An 11,412-nucleotide genomic window follows, 5' to 3' on the forward strand; every position below is an offset into this window, starting at 1 on the left:
GGGGGGTGTTGCATGAGAAAATCATGTTTGCTACTTTATTTACGCCAAGGCAGAGATCATATGACTACTAATACCCATACAACTACAGTACTGCTACAAGTAACAGTTCACAGAGTACTTTCTCCATAAGGTACCTACATGTGAGCTTAAATGTACTTGTGAGTTGGATAATATTATCTGTTTCATATGTAAAAGTTTGTCACTAAACCCACATCACATAACTGGTAAATAAAATCAGTTTTCAAACCTAGATTCTCTGATTCCAGATCTTCTCACAAGCCCCTGCCTCTTTTCAGTATTTCCTTTTATAATAGATTTATACATTTCATCATGATGGATCTAGTTGACATATTTAAGGTAGTTTTTGTAACTTTCCCACCAAGCTTTTCTTCACTGTTTATCAGTTTACCTGCCATTGTTATCTACCATCCTTTCCTTGCCCTAGAAACTTAGGCAAGTTGGTAAAGATGTGGCGCTCCTATAATTGTAATGCATTATCTTCAGGCTTTAATTGGGCCTCCCAGGGACAACATCAAGTCCTTATGAAGGTGCTGTCCTGTTCTCTGATGCAGAATGGATACAATGTATATCAGGGTGAAGCCTGTCATCTTAGCCCATGAGTGATGTGAAACATCTGACTAAGGGTGGCCAATTGTATATAGTTTGTATTGATAAAAGTTATTTTTATGGTTCTGTGATTCAGTAGATTCTGTTATTTCTGACTCTCTCTGCAGATTAATAATCCTCACATTTTAAAATGGGAGCAGATAACCAGACTTTGGTGAGAGAATTCATCCTCCTCGGCCTGTCCAGTGACTGGGACACTCGGGTCGCTCTCTTTGTCCTGTTCTTGGTTATGTACCTGGTGACAGTGCTGGGGAACTTCCTCATTGTTCTTGTGATCAGACTGGACAGCCGACTCCACACTCCCATGTATTTCTTTCTCACCAACCTCTCCCTTGTTGATGCCTCTTATGCCACAAGCATTGTCCCTCAGATGCTGGTGCATTTAATTGCAGAACATAAAGGAATCCCATATGTGAGCTGTGCAGCCCAGTTATTTTTCTCCCTGGGCCTGGGTGGGATTGAGTTTGTTCTCCTGGCAGTGATGGCCTGTGACCGCTATGTGGCTGTGTGTGACCCCCTGAGATACTTGGTCATCGTGCATGGAGGGCTCTGTGCTAGGTTGGCCATCACATCCTGGGTCAGTGGCTCTGTCAACTCTCTCATGCAGACCACCATCACCTTTCAGTTGCCCATGTGTATGAACAAGTATATTGATCACATATCCTGCGAACTCCTAGCTGTGGTCAGGCTGGCCTGTGTGGACACCTCCTCCAATGAGATCGCAATCATGGTTTCTCGTATTGTTCTGCTGATGACACCTTTCTGCTTGGTTCTCTTGTCCTACATCCAGATCATCTCCGCCATCCTAAAGATCCAGTCCACAGAGGGGAGAAAGAAAGCCTTCCACACCTGTGCCTCTCACCTCGCAGTAGTTGTCCTGTGCTATGGCATGGCCATTTTCACTTACATCCAACCACGCTCCAGCCCTTCTGTCCTTCAGGAGAAGTTGATCTCTCTCTTCTATGCCATTTTGACACCCATGCTGAACCCCATGATTTACAGTCTGAGGAATAAGGAGGTGAAGGGGGCCTTTCAGAAACTACTAGGGCAATTATCTGGATTAACGTCAAAACTGGCAACTTGATGAATCATGAGCATCACTTAGAGAAAAGAGCTTTGCTTGTATGCTTTCCCACCCAACTGAGATATGAAGCATTGTAACTGCATTGCCCTGGCAACCAGGAAGGAGATGACGAAATGTGTACTTGTGATACTGGGTAGGAGGCTGAGTGAGTGGGTTGGGGTGTGGGATGTAAGGGTGTTTTTATGTCACAGCAGCATGTTCAGAGAAATTAAGCCCTGCTGTAATAGAACTTCCCACTGTTAACCACTAAGTATCCATTCATATGGCCTCAGAGTATTTGAGGAAAATATCATTTATTGTTTTTGATAGCAGCATGAAAAATTGTTGTAATCATTGACCCATTCTTGGATCTTACCTTGGAACACTGATTTTATTCAACCACATTTTAAAGAGGTTATTGTATTTCCATTGGGAACAAAATGCATTTTCATATTTGAACACTCACTTAAAATATTGTGTGGTGTATATAGTCACGTTCAGTAATTGTGTGAGTCAGCATCCTAAGGAGGGCGTTGCTATCAGCGCTGATTAAGATGTTTTTGTGCGTGACCTCCTGCGTGTGGGTATACAGACCCTGTGTGAGGAATGGAGATAAGTGAGAGGAGACGCACCGACCAAATTCATAGTTTACCGTGATAAGGATGTAATCAAGGGTTGTTTGTACACAATGACGTTATTTAAGAAAAATATGAGATTCAGTTACTGCTAATTAGCATATGAATAATTTAATAAGAAAACTATTGCATGTATATTGGGTAGCATTCAAAAGGTAAAATTGTAATTTCTAAAAATTCAGCAAACCTTTCTTTTCTCTGAAATCTTGGGAAAAAAATAAGCAAATAAACAAGGAAATAAATGAGTACAATGTTAAGACATAGTTAATCTAAGAAAAGCAGTTTTCTTGGAGAAGCCAGTGGAAGATAATACAGCTTTGATTTTGTGTTATCAGGATAGGTCAGTCTGCTCTGCAGATGTTATTCTCAAGTCTCCACATTAAAGGCCTTCTTGTATTCCCCTCCCCGTCACACACACACACACACACACACACACACACACACACAGACACCAAAACCCTACTTAATCTCTGTAAATCTTGTGAGCTGGCATTGTCTGTGAGTGTACCTTGTCTCTGAGGATAAACCTAAATAAGGTAAAAGAGGGGAAAGAAATAATTAAACAAGGGATAGGTAAGGGAAGGAGACAAAAAATATGGTAATAGTGGGTCCTCTCACTCTCTTCAAGGAGTATAAAAGAGGGACTCTTCTTTTTTTCTGGTCTCATTATTAAGTCAGTTGATTGGTTTTTGGTTGATTTGCGTTTGGGCGTTGGTGATCAGAAGTTGAAGGGTTTCCACCGGCACCTATTTTCTCTGTGAAATAAGATGGAGTACCCATGGCTGAGAGTACAGGGGAAGGAGGAAGAGATACAGGAGTGAGATTTGAGAATGGTGCAGGTTTTTTTTTTTTTTGGCTGTGTTGGGTCTTCTTTGCTGCACGCGGGCTTTCTCTAGTTGCAGTGAGCGGGGGCTACTCTTTGTTGTGCGCGGGCTTCTCATTGCAGTGGCTTCTCTTTTTGCGGAACGTGGGCTCTAGGCACATGGGCTTCAGTAGTTGCAGCACACGGGCTCAGTAGTTGTGGCGCATGGGCTCTAGGGCATGGGGGCTTCAGTAGTTGTGGCACGTGGGCTCAGTAGTTGTGGCTTGTGGGCTCTAGAGCACAGGCTCAGTAGTTGTGGCGCATGGGCTTAGTTGCTCCGCAGCATATGAGAGCTTCCCTGACCAGGGCTCGAACCCGTGTCCCCTGCATTAGCAGGCGGATTCTTAACCACTCCGCCACCAGGGAAGTCCGAGAATGGTGAAGGTTAATAGTCCACATGGGTATAGACAAATGTGCCCCTTTTACCTGTGGACATCACTGAGCCTAAAGTATCTCTGAATTTCATCTCAGTATCTTCAATTACAAGGTCACAAAGGTCATATTTTTCCTCTAATTTGACCAACTTTATCTTTATTCTCAACCTTCTCTAAAACAAAGTTACAGATGATCATTTTGTAGGCATTGACTTTGTCGTAGACAGTGCTTTTGGCATTGTGGGGTATCAAAGTTGTGTTCAGATATGGCCGCTACCTCAAGAAATTTACAGTCTTGTAGGGCAGGGGTTGAGAAACTGTTTCTGTATTAGGACAAATAGAAAATATTTTAGACTCTGTGGGCCATACATTCTACATCACAGCTATTCAGCTCTGCCATGACAGCACTAAAATAGCCATAGATAATACATAAAAAAAGAATGAATGTGGCTGGTAGCAATAAACCTAAATATATGGACACTGAAATTTTAAATTTGAATTTTATATAATTTTTACATAATAAAATATTCTTTTTATTTTTTCAACAATTAAAAAATATAAAAAAATTCTTTTCTTGTGGGCCATGCAAAAACAAATGGTGGGCCAAATTTGGCCTTTGGGCAATAGTTTGCTACACCATTATAGGGGAAATAGAACAAAAGTGCAAAATTATAACACGAGGTATGCACATAAAGAGCCCTGATACTCAAAGGAAGAAGGGATTCATAAAGAGTCCTGATATTCAAAGGAAGAAGGGATTCTTTTCTGCATGTAGACTGTTATAATGGTGAAGGCTTCTAAGAGAAAATGAAGTGTTTCTGACTTCAGTTTGCATTTCAGAAAGCATCTCATTTCTCATAGTCATTTAGGTCCATTTACCCAAGATCTAAGGACTCCATACTAATGGGTGAATGGAGGACATGAATCACACACTGAGCATAATTCTTAGATATCTGCTGAATACTAATTGGATGATTTGTATTACTTCTTAGCCCTAGCAGCATTTAACCACAGTGACAGGTCTTTTGGGGACACATTCCCTTACATACAAGCTGAAGCTTCACTCTGTACTGTCCCTTATCATGATGTCTGGGACCATCAGGTTCTCCCCTATTCATCCCACTAAAATTCAGGATCTTGAGACCTAAGCCTATTGTATAAAATACAGGTCCTATAAAATATACACAACCAAGTCAGACTGATGTGGTTTGGTTGTCCTTCTAGTTCCAAATTTGGGCTAGGCTACTCCAGTGAAATCTGATCCTCAGTATCATGAGATTTTTTTTCCCATCTCATGGAAAATATCTCATCACCGTATGCATACTATTTCCTGACTTCTTTGAGCCTTCTACATCTTCCTCATCAAAGTATAGCAGGATAACAAAACAAGAAGTGCGATCCTGGGCAAGTTATAAAACCTCTCTAAGAATCAGCTCTCTTTTTCATAACTTACAAAGAATAATAAGCTCCTCATGAGAAATTTGAGAGGATTGAGTGAAATATTATATGTAAAGCAGTTAGTAAAATGGCTGACACACAAAAAGCACTTGGTAACTGTTTGCTGTTATCTTTGTTTTTTTCTCATAGAGTATTCTACCAATTTTCTCCCACCTCCTATCCTCCCTGACCCTCTGGCAAACACTTTAGACCAACTCACTAGTCCATCCCAAACAATCTAAGGGGTCTGACAGAAGAGTAGATGCCAGAAAAGTGTCTAGAAAACAGACCTCTAATTTTTGGCAACGAAGAACAAATTCCGTCTCATGCATTCTCATTGTCGGAGGTATCATCCCCAAAGCGGTGAAAATTGGTCTTTATGGGGGGGGGCAAAAATATCTTAGATATTGCAATGGCTTATGGTCCTTCAAAGGGACCATATAAACAGATATACAGAATATCTAAGGTATTAAATTTCCACGGGGTGGGTGATTAAGAAAAAGATGTCTAAAAAGTTTTCTTTGAGGGATGATGATGCATAAAAGGCTGAGACAAACTGCTCTGTCTGTAGAGAACTAGTCCTTGTTTGGGCACCAGTATTCACAAGTGAATCGTAAGCACAGAGGTCAGACAACATACAGTCCCAGAGTCAATTCATTATAGGCTTGATGTCTGCTTCATCTGTTTTTTACCTATCTTAGTCTATAACCCTGGGCCTTGACTACCTTGACCTACTCTATCTAAGCAAATCCTGCCCAGTTGGTTTCTACCCCTATTTTTGGCCTTTACAGCCACAAAGGTATGGACAACTGAAAGTTGAGTGAATTCACCCTGCTGTGGGACCTGAGTCACTGGAGACCCTGTTCAACTTCTGGCCAAGTACCTGGTGGCAGTGCTGTGATACTTCCTCATCAAGCCCCTATGAGCAGTCCGGACACTTGATCACCTATTCTATATATTTTTTATTTAATGACTGTGCTTTGCGGGGTTCTGTTACAAAGTTCTGTTTCACAGATGCCTATTCACTTTTTGGGAGCCAAGAAGTCTAGAAACTTTTAGAGGGGGTATTAGAATTCCCATCAGTTATATAAATATAGGATTTAAGTCAGATTCATAAAAATCTGAAAGAGCAGAGTAGTATTAGCTATCTCTGTGCTACACTTACGAATTTTAAACTTTAAAGGTCTCCTAAATTCTATAAGCTTAAATTAATGGCTTTCCTTAAAATACGGATATTATTATCCACATTGTGGGTAAAATATGAGTTTCAAGTATATGTAACTCACGCAAGCTCAGACAGCTAGTAATCAACACATACAGCCTAGATTCAGTTCAGCCTTGGCTTGTCTGAATCCAAAGGCATCCTAAATCTCGACAAGGACACCCCTTTTGGGATACCACAGGGAGTTTTGGCACTTTAAGTCTGCTGTGTGTGGATTAGCGTTCAGTTGAAGATGTGAAAAACCCACAGACCCGTAGTGTTACCATTATAGTTAGGACCGTTAGGGTTTCAAGTGGTAAGACCCAAAGCAAAATGGATAAGCAAAACTAAAAATTAAATAAATACCTTAACTGTGGAATATAGTAATGAATATCATGAATGGTATCATGAATAACTGAATCTAGAGTCTAAAAAGTTTTATTGAAGTTTGTCTTTTTAAATTTTTTCTTATTTCCTGCCTCTTGGCTTTGCTTCTCTCTGTGGAACTTGTTCTTTTCTATCATTCATCGATTTCCTCTGTGAGGTGGAAAAAGTGACCCTTGGAGGCCCCAGACATACAACATGATGTGAGAGACAGAATCCTGACTTGTCTGCTAGCTCCAGCGGAAAAAGCTCAGAGATGGGTCCAGGTTGGCTTACCCTGGGTGGTGTGGCCCTTCCTCAGTCAAGCCCTCTGTTAGGGTTATGAAGCATTAACATATTTTTTACTTGAATTGTTTTGATTAATGGAAGCTTATTTTATCACCAGTCATATGTTCAATCTTTGTAAATGTTCCATACATACTTGAAAAAAACGTGTTTTCTGTAATTGTTGATTGGAGTATTCTATAAATGTTAATTAGTCCACGGTTGATAGTGCTGTTGAAGTTTTCTATTTCCTTACCATTTCCTTATTATTTGCTTCTTTCTACTTATTCTGTCAATTATTGAGAAGTATTGAAATCTCTAACTATAATTGTGAATTTGCCTATTTCTCCTTGCATTTCTATCAGTTTTTGCTTCATGTGTTTTGAGGCTCTGTTATTAAGTGCCTCAGTATTTACAATTGTTCTGTATTCTTGATGAATTGCATCTTTTACTATTATGAAATGCTTTTCTTTATCCCTGGTAGTGTTCTTTGCTCTGAAATCTACTTTGAGTGATATTACTATAGAAACTCTAGCTTTCTTTTGATTAGTGTTAACGTGGTATTTTTTCACCATATCTCATGGATCATTGTCCTTCATTGCCTGATGTCCAATACCATGAAAATTGTAGTTTAATATATTTTGTCCTGATCTGTAGTTGTTTCTGATGGGAGGGGAAGTTCAAGCCCTGTTTCTGTATCTTGGCTAGAAGGGGAAACTTCTTTTGTCTGTTCCATTGATCCATGCCTCTAAGGATGAAGCAATGTTAGATTGTATTGAGTACTGTAGCTTAATAGTAAGTCTTTAAATCAGAGAGTGTCACTCCAAATTTGTTCTACATTCTCAAAATTACTTAGTCTGTATTCTAGGTTCCTTGTTTTCCACATACATTTTAGAATCAGCTTGTCAAATGTTTCAAAAAAGCCTGATGGAAATTTGATTAGGATTGCATCCAACTTGTAAGTCAAATAGTAGGGGAGAACTGTCAGCTCAGCAATATTGAATCCTACAATTCATGAATATGTTATTTCTTTCCATTTATTTAGGTCTTCTTTAATGTCTCTGATCAGTTTGTAGTTTCCATGATAAAAATCTTACACATGTTTCATTAGCTCTTTCTCTAGTATTCCATGATTTTTATGCTACATTACATGATACTCTATTACAATTTCTGTTTCCACTTTATTCATTGCTAGAATATAGAAATAAAATTTATTATTTCATACTGATGTGCATCCTTTGTCCTTTGTTAAAACCCCTTATTAGATTTCCTTTTTTTGTTATTGGTAGATTCTCCTTTTATTTCTTTTGCTTTCTTTATTGCAGTGACTAGAACCTCTAATACAATGTTGAATAGGGGTGTTGAGAGTAAATCTGCTTCATTTTTCTGGATCTTAGAGGGGAATCATTCAGTCATTCACCATTAAGAATGATGTTAACTATTAGAACTTTGTTAATGTCCTTTTTCAGACCGAGGACTTTCTCTTCTATCTCTAGATTCCTTAGTTTTTATAATTAATGGATATTGAATTTTGTCAAACAATTTTTCTCATGTCTATTGAGATATATCATATCTCATATAGATATCATATATATCATATATATATCTCAATAGATATCATATATTATCATATATAGGTAATCTCTGTAGACTCTTGATTTGGTAAATCACATTTTTTAATTTTTTTAAAAATGATTTTATTTTGAACTAGTTTTAGACTTAAGGAAAGTTTGAAAATATAGTACAGAAAGTTTACCGTAAAGTTAACATCTTACATGACCATAGTACAAATAAAAAAACCAGGAATTTAACACTGGTGTAATTAATATTATTTCATTTTTTAGCTAAATTATAGTGCTTGGTCTAATTTTATCAGTTTTCTCAGTAATTATTATTTTTTTAAAAATTTAGAACACTATTCAGGATCCCACATTACATTTGCTTATTATTTCTCTTTAATCTCCTTCATTCTGTAACAGCTTGTCTTTCCTTGTCTTTCATGCCTTGACACTTTTGAAGAGTATTGACCAATTGAAAGTTTTACTAACTTTGCATTCGTGGGATAAACTCAACTTGGAAATAACATATTTATTATAAGCTGGATACAATTTACTAATATTTTTAAAGTATTTTTGTGTCTATGATGATGAGTGATTTTGATCTGTGGTTTTCTTTTTTTTATTTGCAATGTTTTTGTTTGGTTTAGATATCAGGGTAATATTTAAAGAATTAATTAAGGGAGCAAAGTTACTTCTGCTAAAGTTTTCTAGAAGAGTTTGGTAGATTTTGTAATACTTCTTCCTAAAATGTTTGGTTTAATTCACCAGTAAAGCCATTTGGTCTGTTGTTTAGATATAAGACTATTCATGTTATCTGTTTCTTCTTTTATGAGTTTTGGCAGCACAAAACTTGTAAAAGAAATTAAAAATTTTTCCATTTCGTCTAAGTAGTCAAATGTATTAACATAGTCTATATTCATAAGGTTTTGTTTTTATTCTTTTGATGTCTGTAGGATCAGTAGTGATGTCACCCCTTTCATTTTTTTATATTGATAATTTGTGTCTTGTTTCTTCTTTCTTGATCAGTCTAGATAGAAGTTCATCAATTTTATTGATGCTTTCAAAGAATCATCTTGATTTTTTTTTCTATTTTTCTCTTTTCTATTCCATTGATTTCTATGCTCATCTTTATTTTTTCTTTAGGTGTATGTCCTTAACTTTGCTTGTAATATTTTGTCTGCTGACTATGAATACTTTTTATCAATAACTGAATGTATCTTTATTTCTTTTATTTTTAAAAGACATTTTCTCTGGGCATAGAATTCTAGGATGGCATGTTTTTTCTTTCAGTTTTTCTGTTAATATTTTTTTTTTTCCCTGTATGTAATGCATTTTTTTATACAACTGCTTTCATAATTTTGTTCTTATTATTGCTTTTTAGCACTTTGATAATGTAGCACTTTGTAATGTTTTTCTTCATTTTTAAAAAATGCTTGAGGTTTGCTGAGCTACTTGAATGTGTAGGTTCTTTCTTTTCATTATATTTGGAAATTTGAGGTTAATATTTTTAAAATATTGGTTATGTCTTCCCCTATACCCCAGTACTCTTTTTTACTTCTGGGACTCTGATTTCATGTTTGATATTTCTCACAGCTTATTGAAGCACTGTTAAATTTTTTTCAGTCTTTTCTTCTCTGCCTCATTTTGGATAGTTTCTATTGCTATGTCTGCAAGTTCTCAGATCTCTTCTTCTGCAGTGTCTAATCTGCTATTGATTTTATCCAGTGTATTTTTCATTTTAGATATCATATTTTTCATCACCTTATAGTTTGAATTGGGTATTTTTATATCTTTGGTTTCTTTCCTCATCATGCTTAGTGTTTTCTCTGTCTTCTTGAAATGTGAAGTGTATTTATAATGGCTATCTTAATGTGCTTGTATTATAAATTTATCACCTCTGTTGTTACTGCATAATTTGTATTGGTTGATTTTTCTCCTCATCATGGCTTGTTTGCATACCCTCTCCTTGTGCTGTGGCCTGGAAACTCTTCTGCCTCTTTGTATTCTTGGAAAATTTTTTTACTGGATTACAGACACTGAGTTTTATGTTTTTGGGTGGTGGATACTTCTGTTCTCTTCACCTATATCTTAGGAAATTTTTTATGATGTTTGATTTCTTTTATAGTTTCCAGATTTAACTGCTTGAAAGAGGAAATATTTGTCTTCTCCCTATTACCTATTAAATGGTATTTTCTAAGGGGTGGGACTACCCCGTCTTTGTTCTCCTTGCGTCAAGTGATATTAAAAATAGTGTATAGTAAACCATTATCCATTTCCAAGACTAATAAAAGAAGACAAAGAGAAATGGAAGAAATAGACAATATTAGGAAAGAAAAGAGACATTACCACAGATTCTATATACATTAAAATATATAAGAAGATATTAACAAATTTGGGCTAATAAATTTGAAAAGTTAGATGAAAGAGATAAATTCCCAGGAAAGATAAACCTGACCAAAATGGACACATTAAGAAATAGAATAGTCCTATATACTAAGAAATTTGAATGCATATTTAAGAATTTTTTAACAAAGAGCATTTCAGGCCAAGTGGCTTCACCAGTGAATTCTACCAAATATATAAGGAAGAAATAACACCACTCATCCACAAAAGTAATTTCGTATATACATATTTAATATATAAAAGCCAGTTACATTTTAATATAATTTAAAAGTTACTATTTAAAACAGCATTTCAAACCGTCATACCTGGGAACAAATCTAATAAGACATATACAACACACAGAAAAAATATACATAGAAAAAAGGAAAGATATTAAATAAATGGGAGAATATTTTTTTTTATGGATTGGAATACTGAATAGCATAGAAATGTCACTTCTCCCCAAATTGATTTTTAGGTAAAATCCCAATTAAAATTTCACAAAGTTTTTTTTTTTTTTCCTGGAAATCTTTAAGCTAATTCTAGAGTCAGATTGAAAATTCAAATAGCCATGAAGAGCCAAAACAATTTGAAAATGTAGAATCAAGTTGGAGGATTTATACT

General features: G+C 36.3%; 1 protein-coding gene and 1 pseudogene across 2 annotated transcripts in view; one reads left to right on the forward strand and one right to left on the reverse strand.

Moving 5' to 3' along the window:
- LOC309666436 (olfactory receptor 2F1-like) overlaps window positions 1-11,412 on the reverse strand; it is a 617,177-nt pseudogene that overhangs the window by 220,843 nt on the left and 384,922 nt on the right. The gene's annotated exons all lie outside the window — the stretch shown is intronic.
- LOC309666425 (olfactory receptor-like protein OLF3) lies at window positions 213-11,384 on the forward strand. Its single transcript, XM_082473885.1, has one exon. It carries the CDS (start codon window positions 758-760, stop codon window positions 1,709-1,711), a length of 954 nt encoding a protein of 317 aa, XP_082330011.1. The 5' UTR covers window positions 213-757; the 3' UTR covers window positions 1,712-11,384.

This window comes from Balaenoptera physalus (genome assembly GCF_965194825.1).
Source record: "Balaenoptera physalus genome assembly, chromosome: 8".
Classification (NCBI taxonomy): Eukaryota; Metazoa; Chordata; class Mammalia; order Artiodactyla; family Balaenopteridae; genus Balaenoptera; species Balaenoptera physalus.